Source organism: Squalius cephalus (assembly GCF_949319135.1).
Source record: "Squalius cephalus genome assembly, chromosome: 23".
Lineage (NCBI taxonomy): Eukaryota > Metazoa > Chordata > Actinopteri > Cypriniformes > Leuciscidae > Squalius > Squalius cephalus.
In genome coordinates, this window is record NC_137144.1 from 16,138,686 (window position 1) to 16,154,282 (window position 15,597).

The following is a 15,597-nucleotide window of genomic DNA, read 5'->3' on the forward strand; positions in this document are numbered from 1 at the left end:
AAAAAAAATATGAAAAACAAAAGAGCTAGCAAAACGTCACTAAACTTTCACTTTTTTTGCGGTCGGTGATTCTGTCACGCTGCTAACAAGGCAGGTGACAAGAGAGAATACGAAGATGATCCAAATAAGTGATATTTATTCCAGGTAGACAAAAAGTACTCACAGGGTAACACATACAATCACAGACTGTGGCTTGAACAGAACAGGGAGACTTTATAAGGGAACTAATGAGGGAGAACGTAATCAGGGAGAACAGAAACAGGTGTGAATGGTAACTAATCAAGAAACAATGAGGGCAAATGAACTGAACAAGACAAACTAAATGAAGACATAACTGTTACGCACACACACACACACACACATACACACACACACACACACATGCATATATATATATATATCTATATATATATATATATATATATATTATACACGCATATATTATGCAAACAAAAATGTTAGATGTGATTAATCGCGATTAAACGTTTTGACAGCACTAATATATATAATATTAATCACATTAATCACAGATTTTAATCACATCCAAAATGTGTTTACATAATATATGTGTGTGTACTGTGTATAATTATTTTATACATATAAATACACACATATGCATGTATATATTTAAGAAAAATGTGTTATTTATAAATGAAATATTTATATATAATATAAATTATGTATAAATTTATATATACAGTATATACATGCACATTTTTCTTAAATGTATACATGCATATGTATGTATTTATATATACAAAATAATTATACACACACATATATATATATATATATATATATATATATATATATATATATATATATATATATATATATGAAGAGATAATATATTTAATTACACTAAAATAATATATTTGACATGAAGAGTTCAGATGCAAAAGCCTCTAAGTGCCATCTGAAATAATTTCAATTAAATGGCAATGCAAATTACCTATTAATTGTCATTTAAGTGAAATTACTTAACTTAAATATACAAGCTTGATAAAAATAATCATTCTAGAAGAAAATTTCAGATAGCACTTAGAGGCTTTTGCATCTGAACTCTTCATGTCAAATATATTATTTTAGTGTAATTAAATATATTATCTTAATATAACTCCTTAACCTGTGTTACTTTGTAGGCAAAGTGTATAATTGACCTATTTAGGGTAATGCTATTGTGAGACCCCGACATAAGTCATCTTTAATTAGACTATTCATTTCCAGCTAGACTTGGCTGGCCATTGTGCTCTCAGAGTGCACGCTGCTACTTGCCGTCTTCACTCTTGACACTGATGTGCTCACAAGGTCAACAAGTTCACGCGATGCCAACTAGCAGGAAGCATCTGGTGTGAACAAGCTGGCCTTTTTGGTGGTGTGTCCAAAAGCATCTGTATCACGCACACTCGCCCTCAACCACTGCAGTACCGCTGTTAGCGGTCAGGGGGCGATATCAGACCTCACTATCTACCCAGCAAATGAGAATACTGGCTTCATTGTGATAGGCTCTCTTCTTGCAGAACCTTTTTTCCCTCTCTGTTGTCTCCCGACTGTCGACGACTCCGTCTCCTCTCCTCCTCCTGCGTTCCCTCTCTCCTCTGGATTAAATTAGCTGCAGAACGGGAGACTCCATCACTGCTGCATCCATTGATTATATAAAGGACTAGTTAAAAAATGGGATTGAATGCATAAAGGGGAATAGCAAAAAGGATTTTGGAAGGGGTGAGTAGATCCAAGCTAGTGACAGAGGAGCACATCATCTGGACCGCTGGAATTGTGATTGGGATACAGTAGTTTTTTTGGAAAGAGGGGGAGGAGAGAGCCATTATAATTATGGATGATGACAAGTGAGATATTTATTTAGGATTGCTGACTGGAGAGATGTTACTTGTGAGATGTTTCTTTTTTTGTCATTTCCCTGGAATGGTGTGACGGTATTCCGGTGTGTCCTTTCCGCCGCAACAGCTGTGCAAGCTTGATTGTTGCATTTTTTCCCCCCCCGTTTTTCACTCATGCAATGTCATGCAGAGATTTGTTAATAGAATTTTTTGACAATAAGGATTCTTCTAGCTATATGGGAATTATGGTCATGTTAGAAAGGAAAACTGGTTAAGAAAGGATTTTGGAGTACCAGGTTTTTGCCTTTGTCAACCGGTGACAATGAGATGTAATGTATTCTGAACTTGTGAAATGGTGTGCAGGTGCCAGATGCTTATATTCTCAAAGGATCTTCTCACACACGAATGTGTGCTTGATCTTTGAATTTCCAAGCATGCATCCCAATGTATCCATGCTCAGCTGTGCCGAATGGTCAAGGTTATGATTGGAGCAGGAAAAAAATCGTCTGCCTCTCTTGAGGCACAGTAGCGCGACATGATTTGTCATTTTTCTGTCCTTTGTTCACCTTAGAAATGGTAGAAAGCACAAGTTCTCAAGCTACCTTTTATTTTCAGCATTTGCCTTGGTGTCTCTCAGTGCCTCTTGCCTAAGATGTTGTTAGGGTACATTTGGATGACTAGCTATGTGATAAACACAAGTCAGACAACACAGACTTGTCGGATGAATCAGTAAAGTGAATCTTTTGGGAATCAATTTGTGCGAAATACATTTATGCATATTAACCATTGAACCATTGAAGCCAACTACAAAAGTCAGCTGCATGAATGTGACAACTTCAGACTCAACAAATGGGACGTGCTAATGCTAAGTGACACATGCTCTATATGGGATTTCATGAAGTGTCTGAAGGGCTTGAAAACAAACAGAATTTGCAAGGACCTAAGAGTGAACCTTGTGGAACTTTGCTCATTCAAACATACAGTTCACATTCAAACAAACAACGTTGTCTATTGTAGACACTATATATATTTCATTTATTGTGCTATTTGTTGGTTGCTACCTAACCCTACCTTACCAACAGGCCTGTACATCTTGTGAGGCAAACTCCAAAAAATGATGAGGGGGAGCTACACACTTTAAATTAATATTAAAAAGGTTTCTCAGGTTCTGCATTTACCAGTTAATTTACTTTGTGTTTTTTATTTACCTTTTACAGGAGGTGTTGTAGATAAAGATCTCCGCCATTATCTCAACCTACGGTTCCAGAAAGGTTCAGTGGACCACGAGCTTCAGCAAATCATACGTGACAACCTCTACCTCCGGACTGTGCCGTGTGAGTGATCCAAACATTTTGAGAGTCCATTTTAACTCTTGCCAAATCTGGGTTTCTTAGCGTTGGTCTTTTTCATATCCATAAAATAATATGGTGATGTCCTGATGAGGATCCTATTCCAGAATGTCCGAACCAGGTGTGATGCAATAATAGTAAGATATATAAGTTACAACCCAAAAAAAGCTGTCTTTGCCATCTGACCGCAACAGTCGACAAGCGGCAGGGCATTTTGATGATCTTTCGGTTTCGGTTTCTGTCGCCCACTATGAAATCTCACCGGTCCAAATTTCTGCCCTTCATGACTATGCATTAAACATCAACTATTTTCTTTGCTGTTTTGTATTTAGTGTGGAAAGAAAAATTGCTTGTCACATTGTGCCTAGTCAGGACATAGGAAGTGTCCTTCCTGTTTTTGGTGATATTCTGCTTGTAAAACATTCTCCTGGTCTGATTGTATATTAATGGAGCTTTTGTTAGTGGAGTACTTTTGACTGAACTGTTTGCTTGTGTTTATTTCCTGATGGCTCTCCAAACCTGCTGTGAGATCTGTGAGGAAAGGTACTTGCAGCTAAAATGAGCCAACCTGCAATATTGAGGAAGTTGTTATTGTTGTGTGGGGTGTGATAGGAGAGACATGGAGACAAACCCTCCCTGATATGTCTGGGACTTGGTACCATCTCAATGTATGATGCAACCAGATAGAAAGAACCAATATGGCTTATTTTGGTTTAAAGCACTTTGAATGTATTTTTTCACTCAGTCAGACGTAAAGAGAAAATTTTTAATTTTGTGGAAAGCACCAGTCTCCAGTTGGAGGTAAATGACAGGAATGTTAGTAGTGTTTCGAAATCATGTAACAAATTTGACTTGTACCTCAGTTTGTAAAAACAAACAGAAATGTGTTGACAGTAATGCACCGAGACGTCTGTGGATTAAACGTACAATGCTTACAAAAAGCACTTTGTTTACTAGCTTAACTAGGATTATTTCTCTTACGTCTCTTATTAGTCCACACATTTGAACTGGATTGATGCTGTCAGTCCCAAATCTTGATAGATATCAAGATATTGCGACAGGCAAGGTTGTGATTTTTGCCGGCTAGCGGAGGCAAGCTAGGCAGCAGTTGCTAATGTTAGTTAGCTGCCTATTTGAAGTTAGTTATTAGCTAGTTGTTGCATTTGAACATAAAAGACTCATTGTCATTGTCCCCCCATTGTATATATATATATATACTGTATGCGTATATACATATATACATATATATATATATATATATATATATATATATATATATATATATATATATATATATATATATATATATATATATATATATATATATATATATTATATGTATATGTGTATGTGTAAATACTCATACACTATATATATATACAGTATGTATGTATATATATATATATATATATATATATATATATATATATATATATATATATATATATATATATATGTATATGTGTGTATATAGATATATGTGTGTGTGTGTGTACAGATTTTCACATAGCTCATCTTTTCCTCAAATCAAAACAAAAACAAATTGCGAAACAGCGATGCTTCGGTCAACTCTCTTCACCCACTTCACTTGTTCTTCCTTTCCTTCCTGTCTCTCTCTTTCTCTCTCTCTCGCTCCCTCTCTTCCTCAGCCTAGGGTTTCCAAGGCAACCACCATTTCCTCTCCAGGCTGGCCTGCTGATGTTTCCCCCTCCCCCTCCATAGTGGTGCACAAACACATCACAATCACCAACCGGCTGGATGAAATGATGCCTTTGATTTATGCCTGTGCAGCGCAGTCATGAGCGTGTATTTCTGGAGCTATTTCTCCCATACTGAGAGTCATTAGTGTAACTGAACAGCTTGCTATGAGATGTTTTGGAGGCTGAATTGGAAGAGACAAGACGAGATAAAGCGATGTTAAACTGTTCATTTGTCTCGTGAATGTTAAAACAGAGGAGGAGAGTTAGAACATGACCTGGGTAACTGAATGTGATAGCGTTGCTTTATTAAAAACATGCCAGATAGAGTTTGATTGTAGAAGAAGTAAGAAATGGGTGCTGTCGGGATATTATTAGACTACATGGGGGTTTAAAATTGGTATAGATTTTTGTTTTCCTCCGTTTCGGTGCAGAAAAGTGTTCTTCATGCTTAGTTTTCCAGCTCTTTGGAAATCATTCACTTGTAATTTTTATTTACTGACCTTAATTTTTCACACTATACAATGTCTTTGGCATTGAACTGGATGTGCCAATGCCCACTACTATAGTGCTGAGAATGCAACATGCATTTGCGTTGTGCACTGAATTTGTGGACTGATTTTGGGATGAAATGATGGATCAGTTTGGGTTTGTGTAGCTAGAAGCGTTTGTGTTCGGGCCGTTCAGAATCGAATCCTGCTGGTCATGCCACACAAGGTGTAACTACAGTACATTAGATATCTGATGTGTAACTTCACTCTCAGCTGGAGATCGCTGCATTGACATGGCTCATTTCACAAGTCTCTTCACTGTCACTATTAGTTGCCACACACACGCTCAATAATTTCATAACTGGGTTTATAGAACAGTCTTTGCCGTTTACTATTCATGACAAGTGTGCTAGTCTGTGTGTAATGATGTCTGCTAAATTTTTAAATATGTTTTTAATTTAGATTTTAGACTTCGCTTAAACTGTTAGACAATTATTTTGCACAACTGCTTTTGGATGTCGTATCGCGCCTTGCACAGTTTTTTTTAAACATTTTATTAAGCTAATGCTAAAAATAAACCAACTTTTAAAAATGCAGCAGTGCGTATTATGTAAACGTCCCCTAAGAAATGCATCCAATCAGGGAGAGACAAACCTAATACTAGCCAAATCATGGCTTCCTTTAGACCTCTATTACTCAACTAGTCATACTGTATGTATACTGTGTAGAGAATTCAAATTACACATCCATCCATCCATCCATCCATCCATCCATCCATCCATCCATCCATCCATCCATCCATCCATCCATCCATCCATCCATCCATCCATCCATCCATCCATCCATCCATCCATCCATCCATCCATCCATCCATCCATCCATCCATCACAATTAATTTGTAACAATTTAATTGTATATTTAAAATTAATTACATTGATGCACAATATTTATTTGAAATTCTCTACAAATATTTAGCTTTTTGTGTTTCATGATGACTAAAATATTATATTGATAATATGAGATTACGCCTTAAAGTTTGACCATATATTAGTTATTATGTGATTGGAGTGCCAAAAGTTAAGACATTTTGAAACAAAATTGAATTAAAAATGCAAAATAACCAATTTTATTGGAAATCACTCGGTGTAGCATACTACAGTTTGAAATACCATTTTCTAACGAATAATAGGTGTGATACAGTGTCAACTACAGGATATTCAGTAAATATTTTGCAGAACACACTCTTTTTCCTCTCTGATTTATGCCCTTTTGGATTAATCAAAAAATGTAAGTCAATGGGAAATTGAAAACCCTTATATTAGAGCTCAAGGGATTGCTGCTTTGGTTTCTAACACCACTTCACTTGTAATTTCACACAACATATGACAATAGTCAACGACCCCCCCTCCCCCCTCCGCTCTCAGATTCTCTAGTATTTCACTTTTTCTCTTCCGCATCAGCTGTTATTTCCACCAACCAAACAGTGACAGTGCAAAATCATGCTTTAGTCTCACTCGAGGCTGTGGCACTGTCGGATCACGTCTGTCACTTTGATGAGCGGACGACAGAACGCATCACGAAAGGGCCTGTCCTTCCGCAGGGCAGTCGAAGCCCTGTATTGTACAATTAGACTTCCATATTCGTTCTCTTACCCCCACCTCGTATCTTCTACATCCAGCCAAATGCAATTGTTGCGTCCTGCTGGTAGCGCGCCTACTGCTTAGCAAAACCCCATTAGTATCTGTCAGCCATCAACCAATGATATATAATCATTTTAGACAGTTAGCTGTTTGTGAAGTGCATAGACGGAAGACGAACAGACATTTGTGTGACTAACAGGTTATTTTGATGGGTTTTCTATATTTCCCATACATGCTTCTAAAGGCTCTTTCACATGCGTTGTGACATTGTTTTCAAATGCAGTGAACACTACGCATTGTAGATCAACTGTCGTGACGCAAAGCTTAAAGTTCAACCTTCGCTTTTTGACTCTGTTTGCACTAACTTCCCTCAAAAAAGTGAACTCTTTAGGAGTTGCTGTTCTTTAGTGGAGAGTTATATAGCAATGCACAGAGACTCATTATACATTCTGCAGGTGTGCATTGCTGAACTGTCAAGTGGACAAAATATGGGCCTGTAGATCCCACTGGGAGACACTTGAGACTAAAAAATTGGCATCTCCTGATCGCAGAGACAAACCTGTTGTTTAATCAGCGATGGGAGGAAAATGGACATTGCAAGTTCAAGCTGCATTTTGAACTTTTTAAAAACTGTAGTTTGTGAACTGAAGATGATAATAGGATCACTGTTGCACCTCAAGGCATAGATTCATGTGCTTGCACACACAGGTAATTGCGCAGACAACTACACACCAGACCACTGAGTGGAACAGTGAGGTGTGCTCTATCCAACCGTGAGCCTCAGATTTTTCCTTGCCTCTTCAAAGCTTCATAAGATGAACAAGCAGGACATCTGAGTCATCCATTCCTGAATCATTGCATCAATTTTTAGATGAGTGTGTTGAAAGAATAACAACCAATCAAGATTTTCATCTGGGACTTGAATGGTGGATTGTGGATCTGCTCTCAGACCTTCACACAAGCTTTTGTTTGAGGTTCTTCTTCGCTTAATAAACCAAAGCACACAAAACAAGCGCACTCTTTAGGGTACACGGCTCCAGATCATTGATTTGATTTCTTGAAAACAGTGTTTTGATGCGATAAAAGGAAAAAAGGAAGTGTTTGGATAGCTTTTTAAACAGTAGCGTTAGAGTAAAGAAGACTGGTGTGAATTTGTTCACCTTTTTTGATTCTAGACTATAGACAATGTATACATTAAACATTACATATACTATAAACATTTACCGACTATAAACGGTAAATGTCTAATTGAGTATGTCATTGATTCATTGAGTCATTGATTCATTAGATTCGTTCAAATGGCTGATTCGTTCAGGAATGAAGTAAATGGCTCTCTTTACGAATGGGCCATTGAATCATTGGTTTGCTTGATTCGTTCAAAATGTGGATTTATTCAGTAATGAAACACTGTTGAGTGTTGCTTGAAGGTGCACAACAGTTCTTCTGTAGCTTTATAAGTAATATTTTTATTGACAAAATTGAGCAAAAACAGACAATATTGTGTCTACACAATATTAACAGACATCTACACAATATTAACTTTTTATTTATTGAACTGTTGTATAAAATCAATTTCACATTTGCACTCGTGATATTCATTGTTCATTCATTAAATGTGTGTGTGTGTGTGTGTATGTATATATATATATATATATATATATATTCCTATATGATTCAGGATAATTGGGACATTTTTCCCCAGTTATCTCAATAGCAAAATGCAATATACCTGAATCATGAATCCTATATTTAATTCAACCCAATCCAGTTTTCTTGAAGTGCCACAGCATCAGATTATGCATAGACATCATCCCAATATGGGAGAGATCTTGTGTTGGTGTGTCATATTGATTATTCTGTTCATGCCTGAGTTTATTTAACGTGTTGTACTAAAAAATGGATGACAGAGCATAGTCAGTTTTCTGCCTCTGCCGCTGGTTTCCTCAGATCGGCTTTAATGTGCTCATGGGCTCCAGCTGTTTGATTGACAGTCTGGTTTGCACTGCTAATCCTGGAAGAGTGATTGTAGCAATCGGAGTATCATTACTGCCTGATGTCTTTTGATGTTTGAGCTGACCAATCAAATAATCAATCATTATTCTTCGCCGTACACATTGCAAAATGAAGATTGAAGACATCTGCGCTGAACTAGAAAAAATAAAAATGTTGTACACAGACAGTACACAGTATTTGGCAGTAATGGCTTTTATGCAATATGCAATAGTGAATTCAAGCGAGTAAGTCACCAATTGTTCGATAAATGATGTCAGACTGAATCTTTACTGATTTAAGCAGTTTATAACTACATGTTTGGGTTTATGTAAGACTAGGAGTGCCATTTAAAATAAAATGTACTGTAGGAATCAAACAATTTAATAATTCAAATAAAAATCTAAATAAATACTCACATTTTCACAAATTATTTTGTTATAATTAACCGCAAATTTAAATATGAATAATTTTTTTTTAATTTGATATAATTCAAACAGTAAATAAATATATCTCTCTTACAAATTAATAGACATTTAAAACTGTTTAATTTAATTTAAAATGTACTTAATTTTAACGATAAAATAATAATCAAACATTTTTAAATTTACAAATAAATAAAATATGAAATATGTATATTTATTTGTCAATTTTCTTTTTATTATGTTATGTTAATTAAAAAAAATTATATTGAATAAATCATTTTAAAATGCCAAGTAAATAAAGCATAAAATATTGTTTTTACTTTGTCAATTTTAATAAAAAATTAATCATTTATTATTTTATTGTGATATTTAGCTACATTTTAAAACAAACTTGTTTAAATGTCTATTAAAACATGTTTTTTTAAATAAAATAAATTATTTCTTAATATGTAGTTAAATACACATTTATGTAATTTTAATTTTTTATTGTTATATTAACTAGATTTTAAAATGTGATTTAATGAACAAAATTCAAACGTTAGTAAATTAATCCCTTTTTTTGCAAATGAATAAAATTGTTATATTTATCCATATTTAAATAATTTTTCGTTTTTTAAAGTGTCTATTAATAAATAATTTTAAAACAAACAAATAAAGCATGAATTAAATAGTTTGAAATACCTACAGTGCCCTCCACAATTATTGAACCCCCTGGTAAATATGATCAAAATTGGCTGTAAAAAATAAATCTGCATCGATTATCCTTGTGATCTTTCATTCAAAAAATGTGCAAAATTCTAACCTTTCATTGAAGTAAAAGAATTGAAAGTGGGGGGAAAATCACATTATGAAATAAATGTTTTTCTCCAAAACACGTTGGCCACAATTATTGAAACCCTTTCATTAAATACTTTTTGCAATCTCCTTTTGCCAAGATAACAGCTCTGAGTCTTCTCCTATAATGCCTGATGAGTTTGGAGAATAACTGACAAGAGATCAGAGACCATTCCTCCACACAGAATCTCTCCAGATCCTTCAGATTCCCAGATCCATGTTGGTGCTTCTCCTCTTCAGTTCAGCCCACTCATCAGGTCAGGGGACTGAGACGGTCATGGCAGAAGCTTCATTTTGTGCTCCACAACAAATTTTTGTTTTGATTTTGATGTTTGTTTTGGATCGTTGTCCTGATGGAAGATCCAACCACGGCCCATTATAAGATTTCTAGCAGAAGGCGTCAGGTTTTGATTTTTTATCTGTTGATATTTGATAGAATCCACAATGCCATGTATCTGAACAAGAAGTCCAGGACCTCCAGCAGAAAAATATGCCCACAACATTAAAGATCCAATGGTATATTAAATTGTACACATGGGGTACTTTTTATCCTTGTGTTCACCAAACCCATCTAGTGTGTTTGCTGCCAAAAAGCTCTGTTTTAGTCTCATCTGACCACAGAACCCTGTGTTGTTTGAAGATCCAGTCGTGTCTGACAATTAAATTTGCTGGAATTTGTTTTTGGAGGAGCGAGGAGGTTTTTTTTTTAAACCCTCCCAAACAACATGTGAGGATGTAGGGGTTGTTTGATAATTTTTTTTTAGGCTTTCTGACCCTAAGACTCAACTAATCTCTGCAATTCTCCATCTGTGATCCTTGGAGAGTCTTTGGCCACTCAAACTTTCATACTCGCCGTGCATGAAGACAGTATAGACACACGTCCTTTTCCTGGCAGATTCATAACATCTTTAGTTGGTTATAACTTCTTAATTATTGCCCTGATGGTCAAAATGGGGATTTTCAATTCTTTAGCTATTGTCTTACAGCCACTTTCTAGTTTGTGATGCTCAACAATCTTTTGCTACGCATCAGAACTGTATTCTGTGGTTTTACTCATTGTGATGGATGATTAAGGGGATTTGGCCTTTGTGTTTCCTCATATTTAAACTCCTGTGAAACACGAAGTCATAGCTGGACAGTTTCATGTTCCTAGTCACCCTGGTGTACTAAAAAAGGTAAATATTAATGGGAATATACTTCAGAGATATTTTACTCGTAAAAAATTCTAGGGGTTTCAATAATTGTGGCCAACGTGTTTTGGAGAAAAACATTTATTTCATAATGTGATTTCCCCCCACTTTCAATTCTTTTACTTCAATGAAAGGTTAGAATTTTGCACATTTTTTGAATGAAAGATCACAAGGATAATCGATGCAGATTTATTTTTTACAGCCAATTTTGATCATATTTACCAGGGGGTTCAATAATTGTGGAGGGCACTGTATGTAGTTATGCCTTTTTTATTGTTATATTTAACTACATTTTAAAACAACACTTTTTTTAAATGTCTATTAATTTGTCCATTTATGTATTTACCTTTTTATGTTTGAATTAATTTATTCTTTTGTTTTATGTTGAAGTGGCACTTCTAGTCATCTTCTCCATGTATTCTGTTCTATGTAGAATAATTATCAATTGGATGCCAATGTGATTCCTCTCATCATGTAAATTAAATTTCATGATGACCACTCAGGTTTGTAATAGTTCTTAATGGCGACTCTAGATAAATGCTTTATGGGTATTTTGTAGTCAATACTCAATGTAGAAATCTGGAAATCACTTTATTTTCTGTATAGACTCAGTTACATGGCTTTGTGTCGTAAGCCTGCTGTTGTAGTTCTGCTACTGTTTCGCTTAAACATGTTTTACTGAAACCCTCCCACTGCACTTCTGGAGTTTGTTGGATTTTCTTAGCAACAACAACAAAAAAAGCCCTGTTTGCCCACTTTCAAGTTTGCAGAGATTCCAGCTTCCGGCAAAAGTCGATTGCATAACATCCGTGCTGTTTACAGATGAGATGACTCACTGTTGAGACACTGAGAGCATTTTGAGCTGTCGTCACAGGAGCCGCTTTATACATATGTGGGAAATCAAGGTAATAAAGCATCTCGTTACGGTGCGACATCCTAAACATTGAAAGAATGATATCTGAGTCCATGCAAGTGCTCTTCGATGCAAACTCGAGCGAGGCCGTCAGAACCGCGCTGGCTTGTGTCTGTGTTGGGTGACAGAATGAAACTCTTAAATGTCCTTTCAATCCACCAGGGACTCTCTCTCTCTCCGACGTCACCCTGATGTATGAGTCTCCTCATCCTTCATGGCAGGCAGGCAGTGCACTCAGTTAGTGATGGGACTCTGCGATACAGCCAATAGACACTGGTGCTGGATCTGGTCAGCTGAGGCATAAATCAAAATGAAGGCATTGAGGTTTGGGATTATTTACGCCTTTTCGAACGTATATGAGATGGAGACTATAAATTCTTGTGTTGCACGAGAGGTGAATAAAAGGTGAAATAGAATGGGTTTGAAAGAAATCTGAGTTTTTTTTTGTGTGTGTACTAGTTTGTGATGTCAGTTTTGAAACAATATGCCAGTGTAGCTTGTTACTGACAAATATATATATATAGAGAGAGAGAGAGAATTTTGAAATAATATTACAATTAATTCCTGTGATGCAGCTGAATTTTCAGCATTATTACTCAGGGTTCAGTGTCACATGATCCTTCAGAAATCATTCTAATATGCTGATTTGCCGCTCAAGAAACATTATTTAGGTTTATTTGTTAATACATAAGGTTGCTGTGTCCATATGTATATATACACAACCTTATGTTTTAACATATATTCTTATTTAAAAAAAAAAAAAAAAAAATCTTACAGTGAAATCAGAGAATGACATTTCAAACAAAAATTACGTAATTTAAAACAAAAATAACATTATTTATAAATAGCATAATTTTAGTTTGAAATGTCGCTCTTCGACTTCGCTTTAAAGGGGTCCTATTATACCCTTTTACATGGTCTTGATTTTGTTTTTGGGGTGTACTAGAATATGCTTTCATGCTTGATTGTAAAAAAAAACACACATTATTTTTCACAAATTTTACATTATTACATATCCCCTCTCCCCAGTCTGTCTCGAACGAGTCATTTAGTTCCTCTTTCGATCAAGCCCCTCATTCCGAATTACAAAATGTGCTGTGATTGGTTAGCTGGCCCAATGTGTTGTGATTGGCAGCGGGAAATGTCCCACCCCTCCAAAACTGCGAGTTCTACTCTAGTGTAAATATAATGTATGGCGGCCATTTCAGTCCAATTCGAGCCCGATTAAGACCCTGACAATGTTATTGTTCAGTGTTAAATCATGCACGAACTTTGCAAGCACAGATTTCACAGGACGTTTCAGAATGGTATGTTTTTCTCATACATTATAGATACGATGTTATCCACCATTTAATCATGATATTTGTCGGAAAACTATGGTTATACAAACGGTAATCGATCACAAAAACATGGTTAATTTTCCTGAGGGGCCAACAGTTTTCCTGAACAGCCTTAGAAAAGTGCGAGCTTACAAAAGCTACAGTAAACACTATATCAACACTAATGTTGGCTAGCAGGCGAGGGTAGCAAGAAACATAAAAATTATTATTAGAACTGTTAATAGAAAACACAACTACAAATAATAAGACAAGTTGTGATCCTCAAACAACAGATTGTCCCAACAAAGTGGAAACTGCTCTATTTCAGGAGAAGCTTTTGTGTGTACAGTAGCTTTTGTTTGTACAGATAAATGTTGGGATTATAATATTCAGGAACAGTGTTTAAAATAAATCTAAGTTCGTTAGCCTTAAAAACAGCGTCTCTTTGACATAGCAGCAGCTCAACCAGGCCTCGTACATTTTTTTTTTTTTTTTTGCGTATTCTGTGGGCGGGGATTATTTAAATGAGAAACATTATGACTTCATAAAGCCCGGGAAAATCGCATTGTAGTCCAAAGAGCCATTCGTTTTAGTTCTTTGAAAGTGGATTCTGTTTAACTAAAATATCTCCATTTTGAGTGGACTTTGAGCTTTGTAACCTTGCAGATCTTTTTTATCCTCAAACAGCAACATTACACACTAACTAAAGTTGAAAGAGTGAAAAGGCATAATAGGGCCGCTTTAAGAATTTAAAAAATAAGATTATCGCAAAAAAATCAGGCCATGGCAAAGTTCGTTTGGAGTTTGTTTCGGGAGTTCGAAACAGCTTGCCGAAGCGAACTTTCGGCTGTCAAACACCTTCGCACTACCATTCCTTGACGTGTAAATCTTCTCCGGTTCATTTCTTCTGTTCAGTCTGTTGAGGTCAGACGTCCACGAATAAAATACATGAATGCACCGTAGAGTCATTTTATAGTAGAAACTGTAGCTGTAATTGTAATTGAGAAGACACTGTTTTTTTCCATATTTAATCCTGTAAAGCTGCTGCTTTAAAGCAATCTGTTGTATAAAGTGCTGTATTAATAAACGTGATGTGACTTTGCTGGAGCTTGTGCAAACATATCCACTTAGCAAATGTTTTCTTAACTGCTGTTTTCTCATCGCTGTCATTGTTGTTGTTTATCTAGTTATTGAGAGGAAAGCACACAGCACATATTTCCATATTCATCTAAACGTCACTCAGTGTGGGCGGCGTCGGGTGTTCGCTAACAGTAACCGCTGGCCATGTATTTCAAACTTCTTTTTACACTAAGCGATGAATGAAAACGAACTTTGCCAGGAGTATATCAGGGTGTTTAATTAAGTCTTAATCTTAATCTTAATCTTACTGTGATTCCCCCCCCCCCTCCCCCCACTGGAGACCAAGACAGAAATAACGATTAAGAATAGGATTTTTTTGCAGTGCTGCCTTATCATGAAATGCTTTAAAGTATGACAGTGTTAGTCACAGTTAGTAGCTCGCCGCCTCATGTGACCCTCCGTTTCAAAGCCCTAGGTTGAGCTGTTTCTCTGACGCAAATATATTCCTAAAGCGTTCTCTGTTTCCTGCCCCCCTTCAAGCGCTTCTCTCACAGGTCAGCACATGAGACATGAGAAGATCAGTTATACAAGACGGTGCTGATGGACGGGAAAGCTAATAAAAAGGGCATTTAACTCTGGTTTGTGAGGTCAACAATTTTGGGTTGAGGAAATGTATTGATTTTCCGATTAATTATTTTCGCTTGATCCAATCGAATCTTAAAATCCCAGGATATTTTTTTTTTAATATATGCCTTTTTTCACTGGATGCATTATATGCCATTACATACCAGTTACTACAGTGATTGTTCCTACTTTTACTATATACATACCA

At 35.9% G+C, this 15,597-nt stretch overlaps 1 protein-coding gene across 8 annotated transcripts in view; it reads left to right on the forward strand.

Moving 5' to 3' along the window:
* The window catches only part of magi2b (membrane associated guanylate kinase, WW and PDZ domain containing 2b), an 85,805-nt gene that overhangs the window by 18,886 nt on the left and 51,322 nt on the right, over nt 1-15,597 (forward strand). For 7 of the 8 annotated variants that reach the window (XM_079858571.1, XM_079858570.1, XM_079858573.1 and 4 more), the window contains exon 2: nt 3,056-3,172. In XM_079858571.1, the coding sequence (XP_079714697.1) occupies nt 3,056-3,172 (117 nt within the window). Of the gene's footprint in view, nt 1-1,551; nt 1,723-3,055; nt 3,173-15,597 lie in introns of those variants that run through there. The other variant, XM_079858575.1, reaches the window with a different exon arrangement.